This window comes from Littorina saxatilis, linkage group LG3 (assembly GCF_037325665.1).
Source record: "Littorina saxatilis isolate snail1 linkage group LG3, US_GU_Lsax_2.0, whole genome shotgun sequence".
Lineage (NCBI taxonomy): Eukaryota > Metazoa > Mollusca > Gastropoda > Littorinimorpha > Littorinidae > Littorina > Littorina saxatilis.
Window position 1 is genome coordinate 37,173,706 of NC_090247.1, and position 24,159 is coordinate 37,197,864.

The 24,159-nt window shown below is 40.9% G+C and overlaps 1 protein-coding gene across 1 annotated transcript; it reads left to right on the forward strand.

The window, feature by feature from the left end:
- Nucleotides 1–17,707: 17,707 nt before the first annotated feature.
- Nucleotides 17,708–22,766, forward strand: LOC138961190 (scavenger receptor class F member 1-like). Its single transcript, XM_070332791.1, has 5 exons — nt 17,708–17,723; nt 17,850–17,987; nt 18,752–18,889; nt 20,658–20,789; nt 22,633–22,766. Exons 1-5 carry the CDS (start codon nt 17,708–17,710, stop codon nt 22,764–22,766), a joined length of 558 nt encoding a protein of 185 aa, XP_070188892.1.
- The last annotated feature ends 1,393 nt before the right edge of the window (nt 22,767–24,159 follow it).

Below are 24,159 nucleotides of genomic sequence, written 5' to 3' on the forward strand. Positions count from 1 at the left end.
AGTTTGGTGAGTAGCTTTATTAATGCAACTCAGTGTGTGTCTTTCTGTCTTTCTTCCATTTAGTTAGTACTTGACTAATTGAGTTTACGAGAGCAGGAAACGATATAAATATGGTTCTACGAGTGTGTGTGTGTGTGTGTGTGTGTGTGTGTGTGTGTGTGTGTGTGTGTGTGTGTGTGTGTGTGTGTGTGTGTGGTGGGGGTTGCCTATCTTGCTACAGTTTGTCTACAGTCGGTCTGTCTGTTTGCATGTCTGTCTGTTTGTCTGTCAGTCTGTCTGTGGAAAGCATACCTCATACTTGGATGAATGTTGTTAGACATTGATAATACTTTGAAGAGAATTTCCTTGTGCCTCTTTTCTCAGATTTTTGACGGCTTTGTTTCATGACATCATGTCTGTGCTTAAGGAAAAGAAAAGAAAACAAGATAACAATGAACATGTTAATGAGGCACTAGTGTGGCTGTCGCATTATTTTAAAGTTAATTCTTTGAAATGTTTCCAAAATAGTATTGGGTTCGGTCAGGTGAGGTGTTGTATGTGCATTTCAGCACGGGACCCCCGTCACGAAGTATCTCTAGTATGTTGACAAAATAAGCTGAAAGTTTCAAAGCAACCCACCAGGTTATTGCTAAAATTAAGCGCTTTTGACATGATACCCATAAAAGTGGACGCAAAACGTCCCTTTTTTGACCGCTCTTGCGATCGACACCTGCATCAGTAGGAATAGCATAGCACGCGAAATACGCAAGGTAGCAAAACCTGTTCTGGGTAGATCATTGGTTTGACTTTCTTCTCGTATGTCAAAGTTGCAAAGTTGGGCCTATTGTGATTTTTTGTCGAATTGGTAATTCTGGGAAATAGTCCGCTGGAAGTACTCAATAATCATGCAACCTTTTGATTATTTTGACTCATTAGATAATCCAAAACGTTTGGAATGAAGAAAATACAAGAATTACAAATTACAAATTTGGTGGTTTTTTTAAAGTAATGGAAAAACAATGCAGCAGAAGAGGGTCAAACCCGTGAACAATTTTCTAAGAAAAAGCGATCAGGCGCTTTACCAACTGAGTTAATTTATCTCACGGTTGATTTTAACTTCAAATATTTCACTACAGTTCTTGAGCGTGGATATCAGTGTTGATTCGACTCAAGTGTCTAAGTTTCTCCGTTCACATTAGTGTACTCTTTATTTCACTGTTTGAGTTAAGTTATTAACTGACCCTATTCTCCTGTTCACTTTGTATAAGAATATAAAGCAGTATCAAATAGCGTTAATTTCAAGTGTGACCGACATTATGTTGTTGTCTGGCTCCAAAATGCATTGTCCAACCGCCGAAAGGCGCTGACGCCATTGCATGAAAGGAAGCAAGCGATTAAAAATGTGCGTCGACAGAGCCAATGAAGGGGGATACCAACTTGCAGTTCTCATTCACTTGTGGTTGTGTTCAGTTGTAGTAAATGTTTACTGAGCCTGAATTTGCTGTGCAGAGGATGTTACATGTAAAACACGCCTGTGTTGCACAATATTGGAACATTTGCCTTTGACAAGTGATTTTCATTAGTGCACTTATATTAGATTTTTTCATTTGTACATTTTTTGTGCTATTTGATGGTTTAAAAAAGTAAGCTTATGCTGCAACAAAAATTAATGGTAACAAAACAAAATAAGCAACAGAAGATAAAAAACCCATTCCGGTCAAAAATCCAAACTGATGTTGTTAAGTAAATATCTGCTTCACATCAAATTGTTGTGTTTAAGTACAGCAGGGGTTATGTTTCTGATATTTAATACACATGAGCATATGCTTTTTTCACATTGGCCTTCAACGGGTGCAATTCAGTCTGCACTGCATGAGCTGGACTGCTTTTATCAGTTTTGTTCTAGTTATATCCTTTCTTCTGGTCATCTTAAAGCCTGCTTGATAATGTGGAAAACTGAAGTTGGTTTTTTTTATTAGGTATTTTCCAGGTTGATTGAGTTGCTTGTTCATGCTTAATATCTGCCTAAGGTTCACAGCCATATTTCAGAATCAAATGTCCTTTTTTATACAGTAAGTATATTTTTTTTCAATTATTGGAAAGTTCGTTAGGGTTAAAATTATTTTTGATCAAATGAACACTTGACCTTTGTTTTCATTAATAAAATGTTGTGGATTGCAAATTATTTTGTTTGTTTAAGTAAGAGACTGTGCTCTTCGAATGCATTACAATTATTGTGGGATGTGCGTAAAGTGATCGTGTCGTCTGCGTGAGAGTGTGTAAATTGTAAAGAAGAGAAGAATTTGCAAATGTTTTGAGATTTCGTAAAGTGGAGGTGTCGATTGCGTGAGATTGCGCAAAGTAGTTGTGAGAGTGCGTAAAGTAGTCGTGTCAACTTCGTGGGAGTGCGTAAAACAATTGTGACATCTGCGTGGAGAGTGCGTAAAGCAGTTGTAACATCTGCGTGGAGAGTGCGTAAAGTATTTGTGTCACCTGCGTGAGTGCGTAAAGCAATCGTGACGTCTGCGTGAGAGCGCATACTTAGTCTTCATGTTACATAATTATGGTCTTCGTTATCTGAGGGAAAACGAATTCGTCACGCACTGATTTCGATGTGAAAAAACGCGCGCGTATCGAGTGCGTCTTTCGCAGTTGGAATGCATTATTTGGCGACTGCGAGACGCATTCGCTGCGCATAATGTTGCTGGCTGGGAGGTCCAAGACAGCAACCAGACCAATCTTTTTGAAACTTCACATCGAGGTTCTCCCAAATTATATTCCCGCACGCTTTTAATTTGTTTTTGATTATTGTGCTTGATGACGTCATATCCGAATTTTTGAAAAAGTTGAGGCCGCACTGTTGTGAGGTCATTTTTTTTTACTAAAATTGTATTATACATTTTGGTCAAGAAATCTTCGACAAAGCCCTAACTATCGGATTGCATTTCAGCTTAATTGGAAGCTTATGATTAATTAATAAGTTTGGTCATCAAAGTCCTCAACGTTATAATTAAAATCAAAATGTTAGTAATTGATTTCATCTTATTTTTCATAATTTTCTCAATTCAAAATAATATCGATACGTTATGTTTGGGTTTAAAACTAGCTCAGAAAAATAAACATAATAAAGACAAGCGCGCTTTCCCGTTAAACGGTTCCGCTACTGCGCTATAATGGCTTGTCACTTCAGGCGAACATTAGGATTGACAATTAAAAGCTTTTTGTCACCGGCCCCCGTGGCGCAGTGATTAGCGCACCGGGCTTCGGGCTGGGAGGTCGTCTGTTCGAATCCCATCAGAGTCGTGTGGGGTTTTCGGGTAGGCTCCTACCCAGAGTGGAAGAGCTATGGTTCCTATGGGAAGGCTGGAATCACACAGCCGAGTGTCATTCACTTAACGAATGCGACTTTGAGGGTGCTCAGGTTCTGTATACCTGACCAACACCGCAGGTGCGGCAGTTCTCGGGCCTGGTTGACACCAGGATATATTATGACAGTAAGCGTAGAGTGCTGCCCTGTCACGTAGTCTCAAACCAAAATTGGAAATCCATAGCATCATCATTATAATCATCCTCATCTCATTAATCATCCAAAATTATAAAATGTCCTTGCTCTTGTGGCCCTTCATGCCCGGAGCTCTCATGGTGACCTTGGTCTCAGTGTTCCTGTTCGATCCTTCCCTGAATAGTAGTTCTGCTGTCAGTCTTCAACGTGTGACGTTCTGGGGGGTCGACGGAGGGACGTGGTGGCGGTCTGCTCTCTGGAGGGGACGCTCACTTAGTCTGGCTCCGCGACTTAGCAGTCAATGTCGTTAGTAGGGGGCATAGTAGGTAGTGGGCTGAGTCCGTTAGCTCGGCACAGACCCACTACTGAACACCGTCGAAGTGACTCAGCAGAAGTGCAGTGTCAACTTCCGAGGGTAGCCTACCGCAACGACCCGACATCCCTCCCTGGAGCGTCTGTAAAATCGACAGATCTGGCAGCGGAACGAAATTCAGATGTGGATGGAGCAGCGAGTGCAGGGACGGGGCGGTGTGAGAGAACACCGGAACAAGGAACAGGTGTAAGGAAAAAAAAACCGCAGTGGGTTCTGTTTCATTCTGTGAGTTTGACAATTTTACTAAATATAATAATTTCGCTGTACGCGACTTATCTGTTGTTGTTTACATACTTTATGTCCTGAATTGGTGATATGTTCCTGATTTGCTCAGTCATTTCACTGGCTAACACAATGTTCAGTTTAAAGGTAAGTTATCTGGTTTTAGTGAACGTGGCAACAGGGAAGACGTACACACAGATCAGCACGTATTATGATCAAGGACCGTCCAGTAACGCTGCTAACGGCAACACCAATGGACACTATCCCAGCGTTAATAACTGTATCCACACGAACGCGACAGGTTACAACTCTTATCCTGTCCCAAACAACACGTACCACTGGTGGGAGGTGGACCTTGGCGGAACGTATCCTGTCTATGACATCACCGTCTGGGGACGCAACCTGTGTGAGTTGCACATCATCCACTTATCTAACATGCAGTTGTAGTTTCACGCTTAGCGTATATTCTGATTTCATGATCAGTCATTGCACACATGATTATGGACGTGCACCATTATAGACGAATTACACAAATAACTGTTGAGTGTGCATGGGTTGTGAACAAAGAAATACACTTGCTTTTAGTGAGACTTGCTGTACACAGGCCAGTCACTAGCAAATGGTGAGTCTAAAACACGAAGACAAGTAGCGTGTGTGGAGTATTGGTCTTTGCAACTTCAAGGGCATTCACGCCTTCACAACCCATACACACCTGCCAGTTATTTTTTTAACATCGTTTATGATCAAGGTGGGTCGAGCAGCAAACATTGCATGAGTCAGCTTTTCTATTGCATACTCTGTATCTTATACAAGACGACACTTATTCCCGCTTGAAATAACGTTACAATATGTACATCGTGGCCTTGCTTGGGTTGATCATCAATATGTCATCAAACGTCTATGCAAATCGTCCCTGTTCGTCCTGATGTACAAACGTAATACATCGTGGCTCAGAAATTAGCGAGCTTCATAACAATTATCGACATAGTACGTGCATGGTCAGCATCTTCCTCAGTAGATGTTGCGATAACAGGAACACTACAAAGCATTCTTTTTTTACGTTTAAACTCATAGCAGCAAACACATGTACGCGCTGTCATCATATTGTTACAATTTCGTGTTTCGCACAGTTTACACAAATGATTTCAAACACATGTGTTCAAAAGTGGAACACTTCAATGTATAGTGCAGCTGTAGATTATTGTACCGAGCAACAAAAGAAACGCGAATAAATTATGCATTGTTTGATTGAAAAAAATCACGAACAATTATTAAGTTAGGATTATCAATCCACACAAGTTTGATGAAGGCATGTTTGACCTAGCTGGTGTGTGATTATTGTGATGCTGCGACTGTTTCAACACACGGGACGAGCAGGTTTCACGTGAAACACATAATGTGCGCTCGTAGCACGTGCACGTGGAGCAGGAGAAATGTGATGTGTGAGATGTGTTCACTAATGCATTAGCAACCAAAATAGATCATGGCACGCTTGCTGCCAGTCTCACTTTTGAAACAGCCAGGATGCCATGATTGACACCACCAAAACGCCAGGTCGACTTAAAATAAGCTGGATATGCTCCAGAAGCGCTGGCATGTGCTTTAAACGTGCACATGCCAACAGTCTATCACATTCAGCAATGTTTTTTTCTGACATTGGAAGCACTGCAGTTATACAACGCGGTGGAATATTCGCATTACCTCAATAAGACAAGATCAGCAGTTCCTACCACAACGTCTTCGAGATTGATTCCAAAAAGCCACTGACACTACCAGGAACATAATTGGGAACCACCAGTGTCCAATCAGTGGCCAGACAGCGCGATGAAGACTGACTGAGCGAGACCTCCAAAACTTCTGGTCAGCTAGAGTCAGCATGTCCTTCCTCGAAGACATGAAGTGGCGCGCCAGCAGTTGGCCCAGAATCACCTAACTGGAACTTGTGGCAATAAACAAAACATTGTGTTCCTTGGTATGATGGCCCTTGCTGCATCAATCATGTTAATGAGCTCGCGAGATGGTGGAGAAAAAGGGGTGAGCGTTATGTTGATGGCTGCATCATTGAACACAATACCCAGGATTGACTAAATGGGATGGTATGGGGTATAATTTGCCTCAACCAAACTTTCGGACCTGTGCTTTTCCACAATCTTGGTCCTGGTCGGGAAAATGGTATCAACTTGTGCATCCACTTCACGAGGCGCCGATGTCAGACAGTCATCAACGCCAGCGGGGTCATACGCACAATGACCTTATGGCGGGTTTGGCGTTGCTCAGGACAACAAAGAACGATCCCATAGCGAAGTAGAGTGTTATACGAACATATTACCTTTATTTCGATTCGTTTCAATGTCAGGTATTTTAGCTATGCAATTTTCAAATGAAAAGTAAACTTATTTCTAAAGAGAATTCGCGTTTCTTTTGTTGCTTGGTATAATTAAAACAAACATTACCGCATACACATTGGGATAATTATGACGTAACCATCGTATCGGAGACTAGATTCAACTATGTGTATTGTTCTACTGTTGTTAAGGGTACGACCGTCTGTACCCGTTCACCATCACAGTGGACGGGCAGACATGTGTCAGCATGACGTCAGTATTGCGCACCAGGAACAACTTAGTGAGGTGTACTTCAGTCATGTACGGGCGGGTTGTGCGACTCACCTTGGACAGGACAGACCAGACGCTGAACCTGTGTGAATTTCAGATATTTGGTGAGCTGCACTAAAGTACCGCAGACATTCAAACAAACAGTACATACAAGCACAAACAGTTTACAACAGTCTCACATAAAATGCAACCTAAACTTACTAACATGCTCTTTGATGCCCAGCTAGAGGTCAACTTTCCAAACGCTCCTCAAATTTGCCTAGTAAATACAACTGTTTCTTCTGTTTGGTGTCTCCAAGTACTGGGTATACCTTTTCTTCCACTTGAAATAAAAATGTGAGCTTTGTTTAGCAAAAATAACACAGATACAGATTGTTGTCGACCTTTGTTGTTCACCATGCATCAACACCGGTCGCGGTCATTGTCAGTAAAGACAACCCGGTAGACTCAATCATGGCCGATATACAAGCGTGGCCGTTCAGGTGGGAAGATGAAACCCCTGATTCTAAAGCATCCCGTGTGTGTGATGTCTTCATTTCAACCCCCAAACATAACTGTGTGTCTCTTCACGTGATTTCCAGTCAGAACACTAGGACACACTTGGAACAGTTCACCGCTCTCAGGGCGAAAAGAAGTACACAACAACAAAACCAGAATGCTTGGAAACATCAGAGTCGACGATAACCCACCCACATTTCACTTTTGAATAACTTAACGTGCAAACACTTAGTTTGAATTATCCCTGATGTGTGGTGAAATCTGCGTTGGTGGTTATGCATTTGTTCATGTTATGTTTTCTTTTTTTTGTTGATCTTGTTTTTGTGAGGGTCATTGTGAAAGGAGTCTTGATCTCATCTTAGAACTGGATGAAAAGGAAACGTTCATTTAAGGGGTTTTCTATGACGGCTTACTAGTGCCAAAAACACATAATTGTAATTTTCACGTGGACATTACAATAATGTTGTGACAATTACTAATTTTCACGGGATAATTACAATCATGTGGTGAACATTAGTACTTTTCTTGCCAGATTATACTTAAATTTAAGTTTTGGCACAAGTTATACGTACGTCTAGACGTGAGCCAGAACTGAAAATTAGTAATGTTCACTACATTATTACTAATTAGCATGTGCCTCATGACTGTGGAGGTTAAATGCGCATGCGCGACTGTTACACCGGCCACAGTAAAACTTATCTCGATTCGAAACTGTTCTGGTCCATAGTTTTTTAATCCGATGCAAATTAACATTACGAGCTAGATAAACATGATTTACAGCTGTCTGTCCGATAACTTGTTTAATAAGGAATTTTATCGAAAGATATTAATTTGTGAAAGTGTGAGAGTCTCGATCGAACAGAACCGTCTGCAAACGTCGGACCTTTAACGGACGTCCGGCCGGCGCCATTATTCCTCTCTCGATTCGAACATTTTCGGATCGATTGTCCTTTACTAAGGCACTAAAGAGCAGATTTATGAGTGGGGTAGTGAAAATACATATAAGGTACAGCTGTCTGCCCGATAACCTGTCGAATAAGGAATTCTATTGAAAGATATATGTGAAACTTTAACAAAAAGTGTGAGACCACAGCCGATCAAAAGTCAGTCTGCCACAAACAGCATCGATTCGAAAGATGTCGGGTCGATTCTCCTTTTCTAAGATACCCAAAACAACGTTTAGGAAAGCGCTACAGCAGAAAACTGTGACATGCATCTTCATGTCGGATAACTTCTATTAAAAGATATTTCAGAAATAATGGGAGAGCGATGTGTGCCGGACGTTGTAGCCTCTCAGTGCGGACTCTAAGAGTCCGACTACTGTGACTGAAACGAGGCCAAAATGAAAAATGGTAATTGATATTGTTTGGCTAAGTATAGACACTGGTAAGCCGTCATATTTTTCTGCATACAAGTATGTTCCAAATGCATTGTAGGTTTTGACTTCAAGTTTTGTGCAAGTTTATGTATTTCAATACATAATACCATATAGACATGCTTTTCAGTGTGTCGGGAGGGATTCTATGGACTTGACTGATCTTCTCGTTGTGACACGAACTGTGATGAAGGGTGCAACAGGACAAGTGGTTACTGCACACGTACGTTTTATCGTATTTTGTTTCAGATTTAGCAGTGAAGAGCAACTGTTAGTGGTTATAGTGTAAATTCCGGGGTCAGAAGCCCAATGCATAGCCAGCACAAACTTTATGGATTTCATAGCGCTGTGGAGCGCATAGCTATGAAACCCACTATAGAACTCAGCGGTCCGCATGCATGAGGTCAAACAGTGCCTGCAATAGCTAAGAGCGGCTCTATTTTTAACGTAGATAGTGGAAGGGATTTCCCGTCATCCTATGTCTCTGCGCATGCGTCAAGCTTTGTGATGCTTCGTGATGCTTCGCCGCGGGTCAGTTTTACACCATTTGCCGCAGACAGTTTGGAAAGCCCGTCTCCTGATAAAACTTGTCTTTCGTCAGTCAGCTTCCTCTTTGTTTGGAAACTATATTCATTCCGGTACCCTCGCCATAAAGGTATATGTCACTCTCTTGCTGGTTCTGCATTATGTGTTTCATGTTTTTATTATCATTATTAGTATGTACCGCTATCAGTTCGCCACACACATCTTGAAAAAGATCTGCACGCGTAAAAACTTACCCAAAGTTAAGATAACCCGTCAATGCACCCTTTCGAATCGGCAGTTCGAGTTGCTCTTACAGTTCATCCGTGATTGCAATAATGTTCTGCCTACGAAAGCGGAATTGTCTGCACAGTTCCACGTCGTCGTAACGATTCAGTGGATGTAGGCGGTCAAGAAAGATCCGGTTGCTTCTCAAATTTCTTCTCATCCTGAATCCGCATGAAAGCAGCCGCCATTTTAAACGCTCCAATAGCCTGTTCCATAACTCTAATTGGAAGGAGGGGCCTGCTATAAATGTATGGCTGACATAAGGCTCTATGCGCGGTCTATGCATTAGAAATAAGAGACTTTATGGAGTCCACAGACTGTATTGCCGTGACGTCATCAAATTAGGCTCCTATGTAGGGGCTATGCATTGGGCTCCAGATCTCTTAGAGCTTATATTGCTATTTCTAATGTTACGTAGATTTCCATTGGTCAACTGGGCAAAACTGAGCTCATTGCAAAAGTGATATCGACGACATTTCTTTCGATATTAGTGTTGATATTGACGACCTATTTATTGCTTCCCCATTTCAAAAACAAAGACACCTACATTTAAAAACAAACAAATACATACGAAAATGTAATTATCCCAGAATTTAGTTGAGCAAGTGATTAATTACTTTTTGAAAGAAAAGACATTTGGAAATACTGGAAAGTACAAGAAAAGAGTTAACAAAAAGAACTAATAATCAGAGGGAGGGATATGGAACAGCCAAAACTGAGACAAATAATGTTGTAATTTCTTTACAGTGAATACAAAATCAATCAATCAATATCCAGTATTATATCGCGCGTATTCCGTGGGTACAGTTCTAAGCGCAGGGATTTTTTTGATGCAATTTATATCGCGCACATATTCAAGGCGCAGGGATTTATTTATGCCGTGTGAGATGGAATTTTTTACGCAATACATCACGCATTCACATCGGCCAGCAGATCGCAGCCATTTCGGCGCATATCCTACTTTTCACGGCCTATTATTCCAAGTCACACGGGTATTTGGTGGACATTTTTAGCTATGCCTCTACAATTTTGCCAGGAAAGACCCTTTTGTCAATCGTGGGATCTTTAACGTGCACAACCCAATGTAGTGTACACGAAGGGACCTCGGTTTTTCGTCTCATCCGAAAGACTAGCACTTGAACCCACCACCTAGGTTAGGAAAGGGGGGAGAAAATAGCGGCCTGACCCAGGGTCGAACACGCAACCTCTCGATTCCGAGCGCAAGTGCTTTACCACTCGGCCACCCAGTCCCTGTCCAGAGAATTAGCAATAATTATATCTAACATTGACTGACTGTGTGATGATATCTTCTGCTATTGGTCTGTTTTGATATCACTGTCTCAACAGACCATAGCAGAAGTTATCCCCCCCTCTGCTTCTTTCTCTCTGTAAACTTGTAGGGCTAGTTATTTTTCGGTAACTTACCCAACAACCAAAATCACTTACCCAACAACGGGCCTGAATCCTCGATAGCTCATGGATAGAGACTGTACACATTGTGGATCTACTTTTTGCGACTCAAAAGTTCAGAACACTCTAATGTACAAAATATACATTTCTGGAGCAAACAATACAACCATACCGTATTTAAACCAGCAACTACAGACTTGAACACATGAATCTCCATATAAAATCCATGAGTTTGGTTGTTTTCTGAATTCAGATCTGCCGTGCACAATCGTTTATCGCTAGCAAGATTCCAAGGAAAAGTAACTCTCATACTTTGTCTAGCGACACGAGTAGTTCCCCTTCCAGATTTCGGCTGCATCGGCAAGACTGCAATCCGACGGTCAGTTTTCAACAATATTTCATTTTATAAACAGATCACACGCAATAAATTGCAAACATTTAATCAACTTAAAGAAGATGCAGCGGTTTTATACACTATTTTGCCGCAGAAACGAAAACCTGACCTCTCTCTTCGTTGTGATCTTGGAAAGGGTGACGCATAGACCTGCGCATGCCCGCCCTTCCACGCCTGGCTGGGCTGACACGCACAGCTCTCTGCTGCAGCAGAAACGGGGCTGGCGCGCTCACAAAACTTTCTTCGTTGTATCTCCGCTACACGAAAAATTGCCTTTGTGAACACGCCAGCCAAGGACGACTGCCAAAGGAATAGGTTTATGTAAACATGCCAATATCAAAGTAGTCACACCCCATACTTTCACCATTCTGAACAAACATTCTTACAACCAGAAGTCCAAACACATGATTTGCGGTTCAGTCCACGTAGAGTGAAATAATATTCAAATAGAACATTTCAAAGAAAATCAAGTTAAATTCAAATAGTGAATGTAATGCTTGAAAGGGGTATTTTGCGTCTCTTCTTCACAAAAAGGTACATTTTCTGAGTAAGGAAATGGGGGAGAGGGATGGCTTCTGGAACCCAAGAAGCCCTGCATTCTCTGTTTGAATTAATGTTCAAAATCAAAGCTGTGAAACCAAGTCCTTTATGCAAGAGTGTTACAGATCGGTGTTTTACCATGACAGGAAGGATACGTTTTGCAGGACGAGTAACAATATCACCAGATGCCTTTTAAAGACCAGGAAGGGTCGCTGAAAGAATGTTACTGAAGGATGCACGGGAGGGGATGGGCGTGGCGTGATGTTTCTGGGATTCTGTTTGTCTGCCTGTCTGTCTCTGTTTTTATGTATGTCTCTGTCTGTCTCTGTCTCTGTGTCGCTCTCCCTCTATCTCTCTCTTGCTCCCCCCCCCCCCCCCGCTCTCTCTCTTTCTCCCTCTCTCTCTCTCTCTCTCTCTCTACGCTTATAGACCATATATGTGTGTCAACCCAGGCTAACATTATTGAAACCTCAGTTCCAAGTATTGGTTGTAGTGATCACTTTCCAATATGCCTCACATGGTCGAAAAAAGGGGTTAGAATCCCCAAACGAAAGCATCAATTCATAACTTATAGGCTATTTTCAAAACTTGATAAAGAATCATTCCTTTCTGATTTAAGTTGTACAGATTTTTCAATAATTTATAATCATACTGACCCCGATGAAGCATTTGAATTATGGTACAATTTGTATATAAAAGTGTATGATAAACATGCACCATTCAGAACCTCTCGTGTGCAGCAACACCCAAAACCAAAATGGCTTACACACGACATTCAATGTGCTATTAATCACCACGATTTTCTTAAACGTAATGGCAGAGAAGAAGAGTACAGAAAGCAGAAAAACGAAGAAACGTCCACGAAACGTGCTGCTCGCAAACACTAGGGAGATTTAAAAGACAGCACGTTTCGTTTTGCAGCTCGTTTCGTTTGGTGAATGAGTCACCCCGCGAAAGGGAACGTGAAACGAGACGGCATAGGCCGCAGACAAGATTTAGATGTATTCACGTTTCGTTTCGGAATGAAGGAACTTGTCACGTCTGTCCTCGATCAGAATGGAAAAAAAAAAACCTAGGAGGTGGTCCAGAATCGGGCATACTTTGATTATTTTCAGTCCAAATAAATCACACATACTTTGTTTATACAAAATCACATACGAAGCCAGAATAAAAATTCGATGCGATGACCTACTTCTGCTTCGCCATTTGCTTTCTCACCATGAAGTTGGATAAATGTACCAGGATCAACACCCTTCAAAATATTTCAGTTCACAACAGTTGTCTACCTCCAATGAACACATTCTCAGCGCTGAAAGACTGTGAAAGGGTTGATGAATCTAGCAATGCATAAAATGGCCAACAAATAAAACTGTTAGTGTGCAAAAATACTCACAAAAGTTGACGAAATATTGTTCGTTTTTTGGGGGTGGAAAACGTGACTGCGTTTTGACGTTCCACGTTCCGTTTCAGTTGACCTTCACCTTTCCAGCGAGAGACCCCCGAAATGATGACGTTTACCACAACTTCAAAACGAAACGTCCCGACGTTTCGTTTATTAAATCTCCCTACTATTACCGTGAGCTCGCTGCATCAAATACGAAACAAAACTCAAAAGCCATCTGGAAAGTGATCAACCAGTTGACACGTAAAGAAACCGTAATATCTTCTGTCATTGATGTACCTGCGGATGATCTTAACATTCATTTCACTTCTATTGTTGAAAAAATAATCACAAATGATAGATCAAAACAGAATAATCTGGACAAGTTGAAACAGTTTTGTGTTTCAAAAAATATTACACATAATTTAGACATCCCCCTGTTATCTGTGAGCGAAGTCTTCCATTATCTGATATGCTTAAAACAATCTGGTACTCATGGTCTAGATAATCTTGATGGGAAAATTTTGAAGTTGTCTGCCCCTTTTATTGCAGAATCTCTGACATACGTTTACAACTTGTGCCTGGACAAATCTGACTTTCCTGCCAAATTAAAGGAGGCAGAAGTAATCCCGCTATTTAAATCAGGTAAATCTTCTGACCCCGCCAATTACAGACTAATCTCGATTCTTCCTGTTTTATCCAAACCACTTGGAAAAACACATATATACACTGTTATGCGGATTTTTCTTTCCTAATACTAAAATCCCATATTTGACTTCAATTACGATTCAGCTATCGGCTGATATTGTCCAAGGCAATTTAGGACAGAAATCAACAGCATGAATTATAATTTCTTTTAATGGCTCCTCGACCTTACACAAGGTTGACTCAGGTCATGCATTATACATCCTAGATTCAGTTCTTCACTTCACAACAATATAATTATGGTTATCGTTCATTGATTTTTGACATCAATATTAATTCTCCGGAAACGTGGCTCATTGTCATACAATCCCAAATGACGACGATGAAAGTTCTTTAGTTACTTGGAGGTGATGAAACAAATATAACGTGTACTTCCTTTGATGACGACGATGGATACATTCACAGTAGATGATCACAGTCTGCAGAAAATCTCGACTATCCGTGATGACCCATGTTTACAGGAACCATGACGACGATGAACTTGATGACGACGATGACGTAAATGCCGCTTCTAAAACGCAGCTCTGTCGGTGATGTCTTGCTTGCTCGTCTTCCCGTGTACGAACCTGCGATCAAACGTAGCAGCTGTTAAATATCAGACATTCCCTAAATGACAATTTTATCAATATTCATTCTACTAATTCTACGACAAAACTAAGTGAAGAAAGAACACATCTACACGCATTCTCTGCGACAAATGAATATGATATCATCTGGTTCGTTCTCGATCGGAATTCACGACTAACTAACAAACTAGTTACCCTCCAAGACGGCGAAACGGGATCCCCTCTGGGTTAACAGCTTCCTTCTCTGCAGCGTTAGTAACGTCTGGTTAATTGCGAGAATCTGGAGCTCTCCGACTTGCCTGGTCTGTTGATCTCAACGGCCTGTTCTTCTACTTCCGGCGTTTCTGTATCTACGTAGTTGCTTAGCGATGCACAAACACTCGGTTGCATAAACAATTCGTCGCTAAGAACTACAAGTTGAAATAATTTAATCAGACACGACATTTTCTTTTCCTTCGAAGTCTGCAATAAAGAAAGAATTGTGGCTGAAAGAAATGACGTACATCTTTCTGACGTAGATAGTCTCGGTAATCTCGGACCCGCGTGACGTGATTATCTATTAGTCTCGGCACTCGCGTGTTCTAATGAGCTAAAAGAATCAATCCTTTACATACACACTTGACCGCACATTTGAAGAAATATGACCTTATTCATTCAAATCAGTCAGGCTTCAGAGAAAATCATTCGTGCCACACAGCATTGATAAACCTTCTGGAAAACTTGCTTAGCAACATTAATAATAATGAACTCTGTGGTGTCCTATTCGTCGATTTTGCAAAAGCATTCGACGTCATTAATCATGAGTTACTTTTAAAAAAATTAGCTGAGTATAGATTGTCACCCCAAACCCTATGCCTCCTATCATCTTTCTTAGCCGGACGAGAGCAATCCGTTTCAGGAGAAGCATCATATCATACATTCGTGCTTTTCAGATTGCCGGGAAGGATTCTATGGACTTGACTGTTCCTCTGCATGTGACACGAACTGTGACGGGGGGTGCAACAGGACCAGTGGTCACTGCACACGTATGTTTTTGCCTTACTTTCCCCAGATTTAGCAGAGGACAGCTTGTTGTAGATATTACATATAATGTACAGTCTGAGGACTGATCTGACTTTTTGAACGAGGCAGTATTACCGGGGTTAGCAAGCCCCCCCCCCCCCACACACACACACCCCCCCCACTCCCATCCACCCGTTACCCGCAGATGATATTGAAATGCAGTGCTTAAAAGGAATATGGTGGGTCTTTCCTTCGGAAACAAATGTACAATTTCCGGGTTGGGAAAGTGGAAGGTGTGTGTGTGTGTGTGTGTGTGGGGGGGGGGGGGGGGGTCCGGAACCAAACTAGCCTTGCGTTCTCTGTTTGAATTCATGGTTAATACCAACGTGTTGAAACTAAGCCCTTTTTGCAAGAGTGTTACAGATTGGTGTAATACCATGACCCCAAAAAACGTTTTGCAGGAAAAGAAACAATATCACTGGATACCTTCAAGTACAAGGTGACCCCCACAAAATGGCAATAACTTCTTCATTTGTTCAACGAGTTAAAGTCCATCCCAGAATTCGGAGAAAAAAAATTGAAAGTGCACAAAAGTCAGACCAATTGACATAGAAACGTGAAACTTTGTGAACTAAGCATGCGTAAGCTGAAGTTAATATTAAGTAATTAGGTCAACAGATGTAGAAGCTATCAGTATTTGTGTGAGTGTCATTTATTTTGGTCACCCTGCTGAGGGAATTTTACTGAAGGATGCAGGTGAGGGGATGGGAGTGTTGTGATCTTTATTTGATTATATCTCGGTATCTTTGTCTCTCTGTGTATCTCTGTATGTCTCTCTTTCTATGTATCTCTCAATAAACATCAAGTCAGGTCTATCATTCTCTTCTTTTAAGGGAAGACATGGATGTCTAAAGGGGGACAACATTTGTTTTCAAGCAAGTTGATAGTTGTTTTGGACAGAAAACTTTGGGTATGACTTCCTGATCAGAGAAATAATTATGCCTGATAGCAAACTCTAATGTGTCGTTGCCTTGGAAACCGTCCAGTTTGTCCGCCAAATATGACGTATTTAAACGCCCACAACTGCGTAACTATACACTGGGTGTAGAGACATTCTGATTACCGCTTTGTGTTAAATAAAAGAGCAAATGACATTTTGTCAGAAGTGCTTGCTGGTGGCGGGATCTTAGATTTGTTTTTGCATTTTTTTAACGTGATGAAATGGGCCAATTTGTACTTTTCAAATCAATTTAATTCATAAGGAACAAATGACATCGACAAATTCTTCTGTCATATTTGAGAATACAGTCTGAAGTAAAACCATGCACACTTCAAAGGCTGCACCTTGTTCTTAAAGTTATCAAACTGCGAAACTGAAAAAAATAGGGACAAAATCAAAGACACATTTCATCTAAAATCAAACATACTGATAATCGTGACAGTAGTTTGAAAATAATGATACATGTATCAATTACTTTACGTGCCGCTACTTGAAGAATGGCCAACGCAGGGTTCACACTATGCGTGTGGAATATGTGAACAACTAGATTTATGTTAAACGGGCATTTAGCCAGTGGGAGAACGAGAGAACGAGGGAATGGGGAGATATATTAACCGTTATACGGCATTTCGTTTCGCAGGTATGCCATTATTGAGTGATTTAGTCATGTCAGACAAAATCAGGGCCGTAGCAGCCCTACCGGCCACTCCGGCCATGGCCGGACCAGTTTTTTGTTAAAAAAAAAAAATCGTCTTCAAAAAATTCTTCCGAAAGAAAGCCTCTTCGTGAAACCATTTTTTAACTTGCGTTTCCCCCGTTCAAACAAGTAACAAGTAATTCTTTTATTTTCCATTGAAGTTGAGGAGAACATAATGGCCAGGGACCGTACCTTTTTATTTTTTTTATGGCCGGACCACTTTTAGGAGCTGTGCTACGGCACTGAAAATTACCTGTATAGTCGACTTCAACATATAGATACACCTACCAGAAGCCCTCAGAGACCTTCACTAAAATGTGTTTGTTCTCAAAATGATACAATCTGAAATTATCGTGCAGAGTGTCGGGACAGGTATTACAAGCAGACTGCCGCTACCTGCATCCAGTGTCCAGGGACATGTGACAACAACACACCGTGTGACAAGATCACCGGTCACTGCGAGAAGTGTCCAACTGGAAAAAAGGGGAACACTTGTAATCAAGGTTTGTTGTGACTGAACTAACTGTTTTCAGTTTTAATTAATGTTCTCATGTATTAGTATTTTAATGACCTACCAAGCATGGTGTGGCTGTTTCTAGTAGAAATATGTCTGCACATGTCCACACAGTTGTATAGTTATGGAGCTTTCAGACTGTAACCAACACAGTTTGTTCGTCCTTGTTTCAATTCGTTTATTTTCTGTCCTAATCCAATGCTGTCTATCTTCTTTTCCCCTACAATCACCAGTCTTCCTGTAACTCAAAAGAAATCCTTTTTCAGCGTGTGACGGTGGTCAGTACGGTCCGTCCCGCTGCTCTCTGTCCTGTGGTCAGTGTGAAGACGGACAACAGTGTCACCCCGTCACTGGACACTGTCCTCGCTGTCACCCGGGATTCTACCCCCCGCTGTGTGTTGAAGGTAAGTCAGCGTCTAAAACAGCCAGTGAATATCGACTATGTGAATTATGTCTATTGTGTTGACGGTTAGCATGTGATGTCAGACACGTCGAGGAAATTGATATCAACATAACTTAACAGAACAATTTTCAGCCCAGCTGAGCACACGCATTGCATTCTGTTCACACACACACACACACACACACCGACAAAGTTGGCCTTTTTTGTATTTCAACACAAATAATGGTTGTATTAAAAACAACAAGTGTCACTCCGTACAATCAGTCAACATGATGTGTTTACTGCAGAGTTTTAGTTTGACTTTATTATCTTTAGAGTGATATTCAAAAAGGAGCCCAGCATGAACGTTATTATATTTAACAGAGCATCTAGAATCAGTCATGATTGTTGAAATGGGTATATGTTTCCCTGACAGGGCAATAAATCAAATTAAATAATAAGTACGCAGTGGCAAGCAGCTAACATGTTGACGTGTGCAACACCTAAACAGACGTGTTGTATATATTGATTTGTAAAATCTGAATTTAAATCGAAAAAAATGTGCGGCTTTATTCAAATACTTGTAATCGACTGTCCATGATGCACGCTAGACGGTATATTGCTTGGGATGTAGGTAGTTGAATGCTGAATCTCCTCTCTTTAGCATTCCTATCTATGAATGCAGAAGCAGGTAGGTGATGGTCAGATTATGACTTGTTCGACGACATTCCAGAACAAGGGCTTCTTTTGTTGCATTTTTAAAATTTATAATCGGCATATGTTCAGCTTGTGAAAACAAGACGTACGGACAGAACTGCAATGAGAGTTGTGGTCAGTGTAAAGGGGGACAACCGTGCAACACAGCGACAGGCAGCTGTACCACAGGCTGTGAGCCAGGCTACATCGGAGAGCTGTGCAATGACAGTAAGTCTTTTGTTTAGATCGTCTACATTTCTAGAAGTGCTAACGTTCCAAAAGAATCAAGAAAGTTCGACCAGTGCGTCGTTTAATTGTAGACATAACAAAACATGTATACGAACGTCGGCTTATTTGTCATTAGCGTAGACGAACAAGAAACATCAACAAACACCACAGACAAGTAGCAATGACAGATGACCACATTTCTCTGAATGTCCCAGCTATAAGGGTGTAGGCTTTGCCAAAAGAGCCTTTGCTGGCTTTTGGTATTTAGTTGAGTGTCCTTTGCTCCATAGTACTGACTAAATTATATATAGTTTGCAAGAAAGCAATGTGTACACCGTCTGCAAAGAGAACATTTAAAAGGCTACCAAGTGACGACTGACAGCTACCTCTAGATTTGCTTTTGACTAATTGGTGCTGGAAATACGCTGTATTCGAATGCGAAGGTGAAAACCATGCATTTCCATGTGCACTAAGATGTCGGGACTGGGATGGCCAAGCATACTTGTCCTCTGTTTATCCGTCTTATCGTCTTGCCAATGCTGTGTTAGGGCACATGATAGTTAGCACAGTAAAAACTGCTGTTGTTCATGTTTGGTACTTACTGATCACGTTTTAATCCAATACATTCAAAAGTCCGACTCCAAAATGTGTCAAACAGCCCAAAATCATACTCGACAGTCTACCTCGATGAACACACATTGACGCTCTCACTGTGACTGTCTACATCTAGGGCTGTTATTCACTCTTTCTCGCAAAAAATGTCGTTTGAATAGCTGCGCAATATTTGCTGTGTTTCTCCCAGACATTCGTGTTGCTTATATTTGAGATTATATAACTTTTCGCACCTGTAATTTTTTAACAACCGACTGTTAGATTTTGACTTTTCCTGGTCATGTCCATAACTCCACAAGCACCAGAAAAGATCACATCATGTACTGCCACGTAGTGATGTTGTGACGCTCCGTTGTTTAGTTTCGCGCGACGCGCCAAATTTCAGTTTGTAGTTTGTCGACCTTGAGCATGCATCACTTATAGCACATCTCTGTAAATGTAATAACCCATATGTATCCAATGTAAGGTCTAACTTCCTGACTGTAGTTTTGACTTTAAGCAAACCTATGTTTATTAAAGTTGAGTTAGGCCTAAAAAAAAAATAGGTGTGGTTACGGTAACCCGACCTACCCTATTTTTTTGGGCCGACCCTATAACTTTTTATTACATTTGTCAAAAAAATACCCAAAAAAACCAAGTAAACGAGTGCAGAAAACGCAATGAAAGCGAAAGCGCCCGAGTCGCACACTTATTTCCCTGTCAAGTAGGTTTAATTTGTACACATTAAAAAAAAAAGTAAAAACAAAATAAAAAGTGATTGCCTACCTTCCTACCCTATTTTTTTTGGCTATGTTACCGTAACCACACCTATTATTTTTTTTGGCCTTATAACACCTCCTGCACAGTTGAACAACATTGTATCTGAATTGCATGTGTTTCATGTTATAGTATAACGTTGTCATAGTCAGAAATACACAACATACTTATTATATTAGCGAATTAGCCAATAATGAAAGTCTGCTGTGTGCATGTTTATTGATGAGTGTATCAAACTTCCTAGTTTCAGAGATATTTAACGTTTATCACTTAGGTTTGCTTGAACGAATTCAGAATGTCTGAAGAGACTGCATGGTGAAAAATATGTAACCAACCATACAATATGTGTCAGATCAACACAACATAATATCTGAATGAATAACTACATTAACTGTTTCAGCGTGTGATGAAGGACTGTACGGAGCAGAGTGTAACCAGACGTGTGGTCACTGTCAGGTCAACACCACATGTCATCATCAACACGGACAGTGTCTGGTCGGATGTGCACCAGGATTCACTGGAAACCTGTGTGGTATGTGTGATCTTATGCAAGAAATCATTTGCAATCCAATCGGGTTGCGCTTGTTGTCATGGTTCCCCTCAAAATTGACGCGACATCCTCCTCTTATTTGACCGCTCATGTGATCACCTGAGTCAGTGCCTATTCTGAATTGTCGTTAATTTTGTTTTGGTACTTTTCCTTTATGTCATGTCGATTTTTGGGGTACCCATATTTGTGCGGCGGGCACGTGACCCCTATAAAATAAATCTTTGATCCCATGTACACTACATTGGGGTGTGCACGTTAAAGATCCCACGATTGACAAAAGGGTCTTTCCTGGCAAAATTGTATTGGCATAGATAAAAATGTCCATCAAATACCCGTGTGACTTGTAATAAAGGCCGTGAAAGGTGAATGCTCGCCCTAATAGGTTTGAGGTTTGCTGGTCGATGTGAAAAAATTCCATCTCACACGGCATTGATAGGTAACATGCGCCTTGAGTCGCCTTGTATGGTGAGATATGTGCGCGAAATAAATTCTCGTAAATAAAATAAACATGTGCCAGATAGCATAGAAGTTTGAATAAATTGAAACGGGAATGATTGTTTTTGCTCCGGTATTATAAACGGAGCAATACTGTGTTTTGCCGAGATTGTACGGTTTTAAAGAAATCATTTGTTCATGCCACATTCAGGACAAATCATCGGTTATTTTTTTAGTTGTTTGAAGAAAAGAGTAAGGGAAGTACATCCCAAAGGAAATTACGTGTAAGCCCTTTTGCACGATGGCATGCATTGTCATCTTTGTATCACAATAATTAATGGCTTTTAAAATATTCGGAACAGTGAAGCTGGACCAGGAACAATGGAGCTGGGTCATTACTGTGGTTGGTTCTACCATCGGTGCTGCGATGCTAACTATTGGACTTGTTGCCGTAGTGTGGTGAGAGGACACACACACACACACACACAAACACACACCCACACACACACACACACACACACACACACACGTACACACACACACGCTTACGCTCTCTCTCTCTCTCTCTCTGTCTCAGTCTCTCTCTCTCTCTCTGTCTCTCTCTCTCTCTCTCTCTCTCTCTCTCTCTCTCTCTCTCTCTCTCTCTCTCTCTCTCTCTCTCTCTCTCTCTCTCTCTCTCTCTCTCTCTGCTCGGCATCTGTGTCTTTCTCTTCTGTCTTCACTTCTTTTCTCTTCAGAACATCTGTTGACATCAAGAATGTGAAACAATAGACTACCTCTTTAGGTATTTTTTTTTAGTGAATTCCAGTGGTGTAACAATAATTATATATTTTGTTCCATACAAGTGTCATACAGTTTATATCAATTTGAATTCACGACACACAATTATCGTTTCAGCTGGTGTCGTCGTTCTCGAGACAATCAAAACAGAATAACTCCTCCTGCAGGTCAGTCAACTGTTGTAGTTTAAGGATGCCAATTTTGTACACTACTTTTGTGATTCAGAATTGTGTCTACCACAGGCTTTGCGAGATCAATAACCATGCATGGTATGAATATGTTTAGTCAGCCCTTATTGATGTAACTCTCTATTCAAAACAAAATGTTTGTTATAAAATATGCTGCTCTAGATGTGCTGTATGTTCTATGTGTCTGATTGTGTTGCTTTACAGTCTTCCCCGTCTATTTTCAGCGTCTCTCTGCAAGATTGAGTGTGCATTTGTACAACATAAATGAAACAAGTCAGCATATCAACACTTTTACATGTACATTGTATGAAATCCTTGAGCTTTTCTTTTAGAAAAAAAGTGTACACATAAAAAGAAGTATTTTAAGAATAACATGACTGTGTATTTTAGGCATCAACGTAACATTTATGTTGTGTCTGCAGAGGATGTTAAGAAGCAAGAGAACAACTACGACAGCCCCCACCCTAACTCCAAAACTGATCCTGATAGAGAAGTCTACATGGAGTTGGCGTTGTTTCCTTCTGAAGTCACCACATCATCAAATAAAGCTGATTAGGGAAAAGTAGTATTCGTGAATGTGGAACAGACAGCAAAGTGTATCTTCCACTGACTGTGGACGGCTTAAGTAAGAAGATGTATGCACACAATCAAAAGGATGAACATTATTGACAGAATTGTCATGCAACCATATTCCTAAGTTTCCCCAATAAGCTATTATCTGGTACTATGAATGAATTATTGGAAAGCACACGTGTTGTGTTGAGCTCGTAAGTAGCAGGATTAAGACCTATATTTATTCAGTCATGAACACTCTGTTACCAATGCGAAGTATTACTTAACTATCATTAATTGTAAACAAAGCGTGTCATTTATTAATGGTAATTTTTGTTAATGTATTGGAATACTTTTCTTGGGGAAAACTGAAATTGCGTTGCTTCTGAGTCTGAAAATTGCAAGATGTGGGTGACCGTCGGGATCTTATGGGTTGTGGTATAGGTGATTTTCCTTGCAAACATTGAGTCAACCTACACGTGACTTCACACGTTGTTGCTCGATCTGTGAACTGAAGGAAGTGATCACATCCGCAATGCCGATTGTCAGGTCTGATGTGCGTACTTTCGAATGACAAGAGCCTTATATTGAGCATACGGTGCAGAACATACAGATGGGAGCTAATCCTAACTTGGATGTCAGTCGTTACCCCCCGCGGGTTAGGGGGAGTCCCATATTGGTTGGGACTAGAAAGAATTTAGCCGATGCTACCCAGCATGTCGTAAGAGGCGACTAACGGTTCTGTTTCTTCTCTTCTTTTGTCTTATTTCTGCCTTACCAGTCCTTTCACCTATATTTCCTTCCAAGAAAACTCTCCCTACTATTCCCTGCAGTTTTCCAATTCTTTTTTTGTTGTCTTATTTCTACCTGACTGGATCCATCACCTTTATTTCACTTACCAAAAATCTTCCTTTCCACATCCGTTTCTCCTTTTACCCTTGTTAAGTGGTTCTTGTATAGAATATAGTCAATGTTTGTAAAGATTTTAGTCAAGCAGTATGTAAGAAATGTTTAGTCCTTTGTACTGGAAACTTGCATTCTCCCAGTAAGGTCATATATTGTACTACGTTGCAAGCCCCTGGAGCAATTTTTTGATTAGTGCTTTTGTGAACAAGAAACACTTAACAAGTGGCTCTATCCCATCTCCCCCCCTTTCCCCTATCCCATCCCCCCCTTTCCCTCGTCGCGATATATTAAAACCTTCGTGGTTGAAAACGACGTCAAACACCAAATAAAGAAAGATGTCAGTCGTTCGCATGATTTCACTTGCACAGATTGTCGCCGCGTGGCCTAGCTACAATGTCACGTATAGCTTGACTGAGTGTTCCCTTGGCAAAGCAAGGGAAAACATGGACAAGCAAATCTTCCATAACCCATACAAACTTGACTGGGGTATT

Coding starts and splice junctions, on each gene's coding strand:
- LOC138961190 (XM_070332791.1), top strand. Junction 17,988..18,751: donor CCCCCCGCTGTGTGTTGAAG/GTAAGTCAGCGT, acceptor GCATATGTTCAG/CTTGTGAAAACAAGACGTAC. Junction 18,890..20,657: donor CGGAGAGCTGTGCAATGACA/GTAAGTCTTTTG, acceptor TAACTGTTTCAG/CGTGTGATGAAGGACTGTAC.